Here is a 12,881-nt window from a genome sequence, read left to right on the forward strand (position 1 = left end):
GATTTAGTTTAACCTTTTGGTTTAATAATGGCAGGTTTATAAATTTCAAATTTGCAGCTGAACATGAAGAACAATTTAAATATATATTTTTAAAAGTTAAATTAACATCTTAATGTTAAGTTAGGAATAATGCTATAGCATAACAATTTAGATGTTTTTTGTTATTTTGTTGCCTCTTCGGATAGCTCAGAATTAGATGTTGAACTCAGCAGGTGCAGGAAGAGTTTGGTCCAACCAAATTCCTGTGAATGCTGTAAAACTTCCAGAACCAATCACTGGTCAAGATTATATTTTTATTTAGGTGAAATATTACAGTTTTATTAGTATTCTTAAAAAGGTGACTTTCAGACTGTGATGTAAACTTATCAACACCATCTAAGTCATGATGCATGACGGTGAATAACTAAGGCAACTTCAGCACAACCTGACACCACATCCTCCCCCTCAATGCCCAGAACAGAATCCCTGTCTCGAAGACAGTCTTTTAAATCAAAAGGAAAATGGAAATTTTAAAAATGTTCACCTCCAGTGTATATATTTGGTTATTTGGAGAATATATGAAACAGAAAAACAGGGAAAAAAAGAAGCAATCGCTTCTCTTAAAGCTTGGGTGTCATACTCCAGTCCTCGAGGGCCGCTGTCCTGCAGTTTTTAGATGTGCCACAGGTACAAAACACTGGAACAGAGAGGCTTAATTACCTCCTTCTTGTGTGGATAAGTTCTCCAGGGTCCTGCTAATGACCTAATTATTCTATTCAGGTGTGGTGCAGCAGAGGCACATCTAAAAGTTGCATGGCAGTGGCCCTTCAGGACTGGAGTTTGACACCTGTTTCTTAAAGAGATGCTCCTCGAACAAGAAAAGTTCCTTTCATCCTTTGTGAAATTTCTGAGAGAGGAGTAGTAGCAGTGACCAGATGGAAATGAAACCAAATAAAGGAGATCTTGTTCATATTTGTGATTAATAATATGATTCTTCTCCTTTAATGTCTGTTAGTTCCAAGATTCCACAATGAAGTTCTACCATATCTGAGGTTATCCAGCTGGCAGGTGATTGGCTGATGAGTCTTGGGATGACAAGGTGCAGAGGCGCGGCCTCAATCAGTGGGCACAGGGACGACACAGATGTGCAGGAAGTTGTCAGGATGGCTCAGGTGTTCGCTGAGCCACTGCAGAGGAGTTTCCAGTAGCGGCTCGATGCCGTGGATCAGGACTTGATAGCGCTTTTGCTCACCTGGAAGGAGAAAAGAAAGGTATTCACATTGTAAACACTCAGGCTCATTGATAGCTCCAGTGAGAAGTTCACATATTTACAAATATTTGCATCATCCACCAATGAACAGCATATTAATTTCCAAAAGGAAATTAAATAATTTTGAATTTGAAGTGAATTAAATGTTGTGGATTGACTGCAGGTGGTAGTTACTTTTTGTCAGCATAAAACATATTTGTTTGACCAAGAGAGAATAGGATATTCCTTTATTTGGACAGAAGAAAAAATTAAGATGGTTAATGGGTGTCCCATCCAAGATCGACACAACTGTCAAGCATGGTTGTGGTACCATCATGCTATGACATACTATTGACAGTCTCTCCAAGTAGCATTGCTCTTAGATATTTCAGCTTCTGTCTTATAGGTGCAGTTTATTAGATATGTTATATAGAAAAAAAATCTGCAAAGAAGTGAATTTGATGGGAATGATTTGGAGTTGCGTTCCACACAATTAGGTGAATCACAAATACTAAACTGCTAATAGGCGACGATCTGATGGATACAGCACTCTTTAACATAAACAGAAAGGAGAAAATGACTAAACTGAACACATTACAAAACTGGAAGTAAGAAGAGGTAGAAAACAAATGTAAAAAGTGAGGAAAAGATGAATAAAGCAAAGAAAAACAAATTAAAGAACATGAAAATGAATAGCCATTGACAGAGGAGAAAATCAGTAAGTTAAGAAGATGTGAGAGGGAAAGAAGAGTGCAAGTAATGGAAGAAGGGAGGATTTGTAAAGGGAAAAAAAACAAAAGATGATCTGATTAAAAAAAGATAAAGACAAAACTTGAGGAAAGAACTGTGCAGAGAAAAGAAATGGTTACATGAGGTGAGACAGACCACATCAGACACGACAGTAATACCACTTCTGTGGTGGATGAGACAGAGGAAGAAGAGAGAAAGTACCAAAGTGACTATGACTGTGCTTTCAGTTATGAAGAACAGTAAAGTGACAGTTGATTGCTTTTGAATGCACTGGCAGCAGGATTTGAATTTTCACCTTTCATTCTGACAATGTATGATATGCAAGCAGAGGCTTGTGTCCGGATGCGCTGGCCTTCTGTAACTGATACCACCCGCTACTGAAAGGCCATGACCGAAAACGTTTGTTGCGAAAAACGATTTTACTGAACCCACTGTAGACGTGTAATTTGCAGACACGATATTTGACCTTGTAGGGACATTCAGGCATCTGAAAACCTTTAATTGACAACTGTTGGAAAATAAAAAAATAAAAATCTCATGCTTTTTTTTCCAATTTCCAATAGATTTTGACCAAATCTAAGAAGATTAACCAAATGCCCTATGCTTTCACATGTTGTTTCACATACTGTGCAGGTAACAATAAGCAAATGTGAGAGAAAGGGTAAAAAAAAAAAAAAAACGTGCTCGGAGCAATGGTGTATGAATACTTCGAGCTTTTCCTGTGAAGCCCAATGATCTCTCACAACCTTTCAACAAATTTTATTCTTCATCACAAGTAGTTGGTAATTAAAAAGCATAAAGATAATAGAAAGTAAAAGGCTTTAAGTCACTGCAGGAGTCTGGTGTCAGACAAAAAATACACAAATCTAGGAAACACATTTTTTCAATGCTGTCATTTCTAACTTTAGACTTTGCAAGATTTTAAAGACTGTCGTTCCATTATATTAACTTAACTAACTGTACATCATGTAAAACAAATATTTTACAGCTGAAGAGCTGGTATTATGTCAAAAAAATGCAATATCTAAATATAAGTTTATGAATATTTTATATTAGAAGGGCTATTAGTGTTCTCAATTTGAGTATCGACATTAAAAAAAATATTTGAAATAATCTAATGATATTTTTACATATCTTCAGTGAAAATATGCAGCTATGTGGCTAAAGTGATGTAATTTATTTCTTGCATGTACTTTGCTTTAAAATTTAAAATGCAAAATTATTGTTACTTCCCAATAATAATTTACCTCTAGAATTATTTGTGATTACACCAAATATTTTTGCAGCAAATGGGATCACAAAAACAGGCTAAAATTGTTTTACACAGCTGCCAAGCAAGAAAGTTTCTCAAAAGGCAAAAATACTTTTTACATTTATGTGAGATTTTAATTTGAAAGTAATACTTTAAAATAAGTAAGTAATTAGATGTAAAACATGGTCTGGCAGCATCTGGATCTCATCTCTGTGCTATAGGTGAAACACCGCATGTGCGTGACGAGGACGAATAATAAAGGGCCCTTTCCCGTCAACGACTCCTGAACACTCACAAATGCACGCACACACACACACCAATAAATATAATAACCTATATATACGTATACATAAGCACTGGCAGTACAACCCACCGGGTACATGACATTTCAGTTCCACGTAATATCAAGAGGACGGTTGAGGCTGTGTGTTAACTGACGGTCTGAGAAATAGCTCCACCCAACACCTGCTGGGAAACTGACAAGATGAAATCTGCACAAACCTTGCATCAAATGTCCAATGCAAGTTTTGCATTTGCAATGTCCAATGCAACCTCTTATTAGATTTTCCTCTCAGAAAATGAGCTAACAAGTACTCTTGGGTATCAGAAATACATATTCTGAATGAAACTGCAATAAAAAAAGCAAAAGATCCTACTACTGTTTGCACTATTTTGGATTTCTTTTAATTTATTACCTCTCAGTAGACACTGTAATACGAAAATTACGCTGCATTTGTAAGTTTTTCATGCAAAATTATGCAATCATACTGTACAGAAAATATGGTAAATATAGTAAGGTTGCATATGCAATGGAAAGAGGGTAAATTAAGAAATACCAAATTTAGGCTAATGAAATGAAACGATGTGTGTTATGCAGAATTTGCTATGTTAATAACATAATATAATAAAGGTAGCTGATTTTCCTATCCTATATCAATTTTGATAAATCAGAGGCTTAGGAGTACAAGATGTAAAGAAACTGAGTATCTTTGCTGAAAAAAGGATATGCATGAATAAAATAATTCAACTCTTTAAAATAAAAAAAATTATTTCTGCAGCATGCCTAAACAACAAAAAAAATCATGCAGACAAGAGTTGAGCTGTTGGTGGTAGTGGCAAGACGTTAACCACCAAGCTGCAACCATAAAGATGTTGCAAAACAAAAAGGTGGTACAGTGCGGATGGAGCATTGTGCCAACAGTAAAACTCATTAAGAACTGTAAAGTCTTATTTGGAACAAATATTTTCAGCAAAAGTGTAAATTACAACTTGTATGTTGAAGCAAAATTATGGATTTGATTTTGCGTTTGCATAATGATAATCCTACTGAAAACAATGGCTGCAGTACTTTCTTTCAACAGTCACGTTAAGATTTTTCCCTTCGCCAGAAGTGCTTGCTTTTTGCTTTATGAAAACCTTTGTAGCAGCAACACATAACTTGGACACTTGAAAATATAAAGTACTTGTGAAATCAGAATACAAGCATGAAAAATAATAAAGGATCTATTGATTTATATTAGCTCTTTTAGGCTGCAAGGTGCCACAGCTGGTAGTCATTTTGCCTCGCAGCAAAAAAGTTCCTGGGTTCAAATCCCAGCCAGAGGTCTTTCTGCATGAAGTTCTAATGTTCTCTCCATGCATGTGTACTCTGACTTCCTCCCACAGTAAATACAAAACAACCAAAAAAAAAAAGAAAAAAGACTGTTACATTAACTGAGCTATTTAATCTACCATTATGAGTGTGAGTATGGGTGTTTGTGTGTGTGGTTGTTTGTCCTGTGTGTTTCTGCGTTACCCTGTGATCTGACTAAAAGTGACTTGGATGAAAATACTGTTTAAATTTGATCTAAATTACAAGTATAATTTAGATAAATTGTGTTAATAAGTATTCTACTTATTCACATATATAAGTAAAATACTGTTTTTAAGTGGGCTAATGTTACTGAAAAACTTTGTAGACTTGAAAAGAACAGGAAATAAATAAAAATGAGCTCATTAAGGTGAAGAAAAGCTTGTAAAATGAGCAAAATGCTGAGACACTGTGGAGTGAAGGTGGACAGAAAGCACAGAAAGTAAAAGGTGTGATCCTGCTTCACTGATAAAAGGTGAGAAGACACTTTCTCTGGTTCGCACACACACACACACAGAGACTTTCTGGCAGGCGTTTCATACTCTTCACTTACATTCAGGCCTTGACAAGATGTAGGCGGAGTAGGTGTATTACAGTCTCACTATGAGAAATGGGGGAAATCTAGTGTATGCAACACCCACAACATCTTACACAACATTTTCAGTCAAACATATATTCCCATATGTCATCCCAATAACCACCTCCATATGAATTACTCAGACTCACACTCACAGTAAAACCACTTTAGACTGTTCTTGAAACATGAGAAAAATGCTGGGAAAAAAAAAAGATTCATCCAAGTTCAAGATTGCAAAATTAAAGCCTGCACCATCAGAACAGTTGAGGCGTGTTCAGTCGTGAATCTAAATATTTGTGAAATTTGGGGAAGGTAAAGGTGACTTTGCAACTGAAGAGTGTTTTCAGTCAAGCAGCCAAGAAGGTCGCACCAAGGGTTTAAAGCCATTACCACTATCAAATCAAATCAAGTTTTATTTGCATCGCACCTTCCAACAACAATGCATTTCAAAGTGCTTTACATCATAAAAACACAAAAATACAAAGTCATAGAACACAAAGTCAACATTACACATCAGATTATTGATTGTTTCATGATTATGTCCAAAAGCAACTTAAACAGGTGGGTTTTTAGTCTAAATTTAAAGGAAATCAATGTTTTAGCTGCTTGTCAGTTTTCTGGTAGTTTGTTACAGATTTCTGGTACATAGAAGCTGAATGCTGCTTCTAAATGTTTGGTTCTGGGAATGCAGAGCGGACCAGAACCAGAAGACCTAAGAGGTTGGGAAGGTTGCTATGATGACAGCAGACCTTTAATGTATTGTGGTGCTAAGCTATTCAGTGACTTATAAACTATCAACAGTATTTTAGAGTTTATTCTCTGAGCTACAGGGAGCCAGTGAAGTGACTTTAAAACTGGTGTTATGTGCTCTAACTTCCTTGTTTCAGTGAAAACACGAGCAGTAGCGTTCTGGATCAGCTGCAGCTGTCTGATTGTTTTAGGCAGACCTGTGAAGACGCTGTTGCAGTAATTGATGCAACTAAAGATAAACACATGGATGAGTTTCTCTAGATCTCACTGAGACATCAGTCCCCTAATCCTAAAAATGCTCTTCAGGTGATAGAAGGCCAACTTTGTAATTGTCTTCATGTGGCTCTGAAGGTTCAGGTCAGGTCAGGTAAAAATCTGGGCCTATGAGTTCAACTCAGCATAAAATATAAATATTTAAATAACTGATCAACTAAATCTAAAGGAAATGTGCTAACAGCAACTTTTTCAACCCAAAAACATATTTGACCTTTGCAAAAATATTTGCACCAGTTGAAAAATTTTACCTCTTATCCAACTTTTCTAGCATTCTAGTGTGATCCTGTAATTGTCCAAACGGGCCAGACACTCTGCAAAATCCCACTAGATCAACCTTTCAAATATGTTTAAAACAAATTACCATCAAGATTTTTGGTGTTGCAGATGTTTTCAAAAATGATTTTGTTGAAACATTCGGTGCAATGTCTGTCAGAAATGTACATTTCCAAAAAAAGCAACAAAAAAAAACCCCAAATAAAACAAAAAGAAAAACAAAAAAAACAGCCTGTCCTTCTGCATGTCTCAGGTCAATTTGTCTGAATTGAACAGTGACTGAACAGGCCATTGTGAAGACAGATACATTTTTTAAAATTCTTTTAGCAAGTACAAAAAATATCCTGAATACCATTTGCTATAATTTAGTTGTTTAAGAGACACTAAGAGCAGCTAAAATTGATTTTAGATTTCTGTATGCCAGAAATCTAAAATCAGTCACAAAAATCACTGATAGTGCATTTCAAAATCTTTTATATATTGACTGAGTTAAATATTGAGGAAATAAACTCAAAACTTAGTAAAAGGGTTGCATTGAATGTTGAGTATTTTTGACAAGCATGTCAAAAAAACACAATACTGCATGTTACTGTTGATGCACAGTAAATTTCAGAGACTTCTGTTGTCACATTTACACAATAGTGACAAGTGACTACATGGAATAAGATGGTCAAGTTGCATGTAATATGTATATTTGAAACACTTCAGGAGCTACTAGTTGAATATCTCCTCAAAATGTAAACAAAACATGTTATGGAAAAAAGTTTAAATTCCTTCAGAGTGACAGCTAATAACTCATGAGTAGAACTGAGATCATAATGTAAACAGGAAAACAAGTCTTACTCTGTGTTACATTAAAGGGCAGAACAAAATTGCCTGTGATTACAGTAAATACAGAGGCTTTAATTTCCCCTCATGCTGTCGAAAAGTGCAGATGTAACCATGAGGTTAACATGACACAATACAATATTGAGGAATGTTAAAAATCAGGTGTTTTCCCAGTTTGATAACCGTTTTCTGGGAATCTCTGAAGGGGGCATTAACAATAAGAAAAACTTTGCTTGAATCCATTTTAAAAAGTATTTCTATAGTAAATATACATTTAAGTCTATATTTAAACCATTCTGCATTGTTTTGGATTATAAACCTATTTACTTGTTTTGTTTATTACAAGTATCGTTACTCTTTTGAGAACAACTTTTTAAAAAATAAGTTTTCATTATGCTATACATAATGTGTATCTTCTATTACAAATAAACCAAAACAGTTTATCGGGCTTATGAAACCTTGTTAAAGAAGAACACATAAGAGGAACCAATGATACACACGGTTTCTTATTGTTTTGTGAACTACAATACACTCTTTCAAAGGTACCGTCAACTGGTTATTATCACTTGCCAGAAATAAGCTCTGAAAAAAAATCCTGAAAAACTTAAATTCTGATTCTGCATGTTCAGTATTTGGACAAACAAGAAGTCCTACAAGTAAATATTGCTTTCAGTCAGTCAAGTCCACCAAAACTTCAGCAAGGCAAAGCAAAATAGGCCGAAAATTAGCACAAGGTTTTAATAAAACTGAAAAAGAAGGCTACAGCAGTTGTAATGTAATTAGTGGGCTTCCTCCAAGCCACAACAACATTTTTGATAACAGTATTTCAATGGAAAGATGCCCATGTATAAAAAAATGGCTTTTTGCTGACACATACACACACCCTGTGGTTAAGTGGTACTCTACTGTTGGCCAAGACGGCATGTTCTTTCAGCTAAGCACAGCCAAATGTCATTTACAAAGACCGCAAGTTTTCACCAAACTGTGTCTGACCGTATAACTGGCAGCAGTTTGGACTCACAGGCTGACATAAGAATCCACTAACTAATGGGTAAATAAACACACATTTATGATGCTGCAAGAAGCAAGTGAAAGCTATTTTTTCCTATCAACGAATGAATAAGTAAACATACTATTGATGGAGTGCAATACATGAAAATGTATTTCCTCCCCAAAAGACTTCTACTGTTCTTTGCTATTTTTTGACACACCTTTTTTATATACCACAGAGTGATAATAAGTAACTACAAAAGCAGTTTCAAATACAAGATTGCATTTATTAAAATTTAATCTTGTGGTTTTTTTTTCCTTTGGAGGGTGGGAAGACAATTATAGCAAACCCTCCAGTTCTTGAAGAGGCATAGCAGCCCGAGACCATCAAAGCTCCACCACCATGTTCCAGTACAGCATGTCTTTTTCTGACATGCTGTACTTGTTTGATACCTCATGTAATATACACATTCCAAAAAGCTCCACTTTTGTCTCATAGGTCCACAGAATATCTTGACAAAAGTCATGAGAATCATAAAGACATTTCTTTGGAAGATATGAAATAGATCTTTGTGCGCTTTGTGGTCAGCAGTGGTTTTCTATTAGGGACTCACCCATAGATGGCATTTTGCTCAGTGCCTTTTTTTTGTTGAATTGTGAACCTCATTGCCTCACTTGATGTTGAGGCAATGAACAACATCAAGTGATGCCTCACTTGATTATCAACATCAAGTGAGGCAATGAGGCATGCAGTGCTTTAGATCCTTTTGTGACGTTATGTATAAGTCACTACTGCTCTTTCCAGGTACATTTGGCAAGCAATTCCTGGTAAGGTTCACACTATGGTCCCAAAGTCTCAGAAATGGTTGTGCAACCTTTTACGGACTGATGTATGTCAACGACTTTACTTCTCATCTGTTCTGGCATATTTTTAGCTCTAGGCCTAATGTTTTGCTTTACAAGATCTTTAAGACCAGTAATTTATATGTTTCCCTGCTTTAAAAACATCTCATTCAGATTATTGCAGTTCAGTAAAAGCTTGTTAATCAGCCATCAATTGACATAAGGTGGCCTACAGCAGGGAATTACCTAAAACACACAGGGCAGTGTGCCTTAAGGGCCAGGATTGGGAAACACTGGTTTAAACTACTTTACATAATTGATTTTATTTAGGTGGTTTCTTCTTTCTGCAGTAATGACAATAAACAGGTCTGGCAGTAAGTTGTAAAACTGAACCAAAAAAGTAAGGTAAATTTAAAAAGGGGGGCAAATATATTTTCACATCTGGCTAAATCATTTCAAACAAATCTTTAAAGGGCAAAACAACTCAAATTTGGCTAGCAGTGACAATAAAACAAAATCTGTCAATAGTGGAGAAAATAGAAGATTCAGATCCATAACATTTTCATATGGACTTGCCACAAAAGAATATTTCTAAAGATCCTGTAGAAGATTTCACTGACCTAATAAGTATAGATTATGGTCTCTCTACAGAAGGGTTTCTCAGTCTTGATGGTATTTTGATATGTCTTTCCAATAGTCTAATTGTTTAATTTTTTAGCCATTCTGTTGTGACTAGAGTTAGAAAGCAGAAAGATTAAAGCAGAGCTCATCTCAGTCAACAATAGATAGCGTCATCAAGCAGGCTTTCGAGCCATTCTGAATTCCCCTGTCGCACATCTCAAACGCCTCCACATACGAACCATAACCCACTATCATCTGTATCAAAACAGCCACTGAAACCTGCACTTCCCCCTGCAGCCTCTGAATTGAGACATAGTGTTTGATAAGCACAGCTGTATTGGCTGCCAAGGCAGGCTCTGTGAAGGGGCATGAGATTCATGCGTGGGCAGTGCCACACATGGGAATGAGGCGGAGGAACGTGGGTGGGAAACGGTGTGGATTTGTCACCCGGCTGAAAAGGAGGGGCCAGGGTGGAGTTGTGGGGGGATTATGATAATGTGGGGGTTTCCTTTGATTATTCACAGACAGATATCAATGCAGGGTTTTTCAACACTAGGCACAACTCCCCAAAAAAAAAAAAAAAAAAGAAAAGTCACCTTTAAAGTAAACAGACACCTTGCTTACGAGAATTATCTGTCAGCCATTTAACATGTGGGAAGTACTGCCCTCTAGACTGATTTTTGCAGTAAACCCAAAATGTTCTGCCAAAATCTTGCTCAATAACACACCTGCATTCAGAAAAACAAAATACATGAGACAGTATGAGACAGTATGAACACACGTCAGAGCTGACCACTGCTTACAGGAACGCAATGTTTTGAGTTTGGTTCAAGCGGCGCGGGGGTAGCCTCATGGCAACACAGACTTTCGTCCATGGCTTTCAAAAGATTTGGGAATCCCCTGTCGTTTCAGCTCTTAATGCAAGCCACCCCTATTTGTTTGCTGCAACTGGTTTCTGGGTCCCAGAGGGGTCAATAGAAATCCTCTCTCAGACATAACAGGGAGGGAGTGTGTTTGAAAGAAAGGGTTGTTATTTCATGTTTGAAAGATCACAGAGATGTAGAGCACCCCAGACTGTTATATGTTAGGGTGATGGAGATAAAAAAAAAAGTAAAAAGAAGCTCTCTGAACTTATGAACAATACCTGCTAACCACTCCCTTAAAACGCCACCGCTCTACAAAGTCTCTGAACACACTTCCCTGGGTTCTCTAATCTAAACACGCCACCATAATCCTTGGCTATCATCCAACCTATCTACCACCCGAGGAAGAGGAGGAAACCAAACAAACGTCTTTAGACAAAAGGGCCACTTTCACCTTGATCAACCAGGCAGGCTGGCAGACTTCTCTGGAGGGAGGAGAGAAAAGAAAGCTGAGATTTAAACTCAAAGACATAAAAGGCATCCACAGCAGACAGAAGATGTTGAAGACTACACCTGAGACAGAGATATAGGATCAAAGAAGAAAAACAAGTTAGATCAAGGTAAAAAAAAAAAAAAACAAGTAGAAAAAAAAATAGTAAGATGCTATTTTTCTTTCCAGGAAATATTCACGCTAGATAAAAATTTAGCAATTCAGTCCCAATTAAATATATAAAGAGCAACAGGACTGAAACAAATCAGGGGCCGTAAAACCATCCATCACATGGTTAAAAATATCCTTCATGAAGATCATAGTGTTTAGCAGATGTTACTGTTTAGAGACCATCTCAAGCGTTGGCTGGTTTGTTGCCTAAAGCCTAAACTAAACAGCTTTTACTACAGACCGGAATCCAAGCCTAAGCATTGTACAATAAAAACACTTTAGTTGCAGAAAAAAAACAACAACAACAACAAAAAAACCCACTTGTTTCTATGAAACCATTGAAATATGTTATGAGAAGATGAATTCTAGTATTGTATCTGTTTCACAAAGGATCTTGAAGTAAATACATTGCTCAAAAATAATGATCTTTACACAACAACCTGTTTAATTTAGCCTTTTATCTAAAAATGCAAGGATCCACACTGTTCCCACAGAGCCAAACAATGACATCCATGGAAACAAATACACTAATATTGGTTGTATAATATTTAGTTTCGTCCTTAACTTACTTTCTGTGTTTATAAACAGTGTTGCAAACCGCAATCCCCATTTGTAAATCTTTTTCGCAATGGAAACTGGGGGTTGTTAATCCGGCCTGAATTTATAAATGTCAGTGCAAGTACGGTCTATGAAACCGTCAATCAAGTTTAATCTCCCATCTCCCTTTTAGCATGCCACTCTGTAGATGAGTTGGTAGATAACTTAAATTTTAAAATGTCAGATGTTATTGATTCCACTGCTCCCATTAAAGTGAATGTTGTGTTTGTTAGGAAAATGCCTCCGTGGAAAAGTGATTCAATAGTAAGAAGTGAAAGTAGCAATTATCCAAATTATCGGAACACTCGACTACAGGTTCACTACAAATTCTACAAGGAAAAACTGTGTACAAATCACTTAACACAAAAACCTGCAACTGATATCTTCTTCTGTGACATCAATAACAAAATCATCACTAATCCTGATTACCAAACCCTCCTGTGACTCTAGGATCTGAACTCCACTCTAGCATGGCTAAGCATGTAACTTGATTACAGAGAAAATTGAAAAGATGATAGAGGGGTTCATCTGTACATCAATGGCTTTGTGGTATTCAAAGGCTCAAGGTGCTTGGTGTCAAGCACTATGATACAACAATTACAACATTATGCGTTCATTAATATATGCTATCCTGAAAATAAATAAATAAAAAAAATAAAACATCAATCAAACTTAAGTGAGCAATGAACCAAGAAGGTGACCATCAGATATGTAGCAACACAGGACAGAATGTTTTTAGTGA

The 12,881-nt window shown here is 36.4% G+C and overlaps 1 protein-coding gene across 4 annotated transcripts in view; it reads right to left on the minus strand.

The window, feature by feature from the left end:
• Positions 1–753: 753 nt before the first annotated feature.
• The window catches only part of atg5 (autophagy related 5), a 43,201-nt gene continuing 31,073 nt past the window's right edge, over positions 754–12,881 (minus strand). For all 4 annotated transcript variants that reach the window (XM_023330364.1, XM_023330367.1, XM_023330366.1 and 1 more), the window contains exon 8: positions 754–1,231. In XM_023330364.1, coding sequence (XP_023186132.1) covers positions 1,095–1,231 — 137 coding nt within the window. In that variant the 3' untranslated portion in view covers positions 754–1,094. The remainder of the gene's footprint in view (positions 1,232–12,881) is intronic.

The sequence above is a fragment of the Xiphophorus maculatus genome, chromosome 3 (genome assembly GCF_002775205.1).
Source record: "Xiphophorus maculatus strain JP 163 A chromosome 3, X_maculatus-5.0-male, whole genome shotgun sequence".
Lineage (NCBI taxonomy): Eukaryota > Metazoa > Chordata > Actinopteri > Cyprinodontiformes > Poeciliidae > Xiphophorus > Xiphophorus maculatus.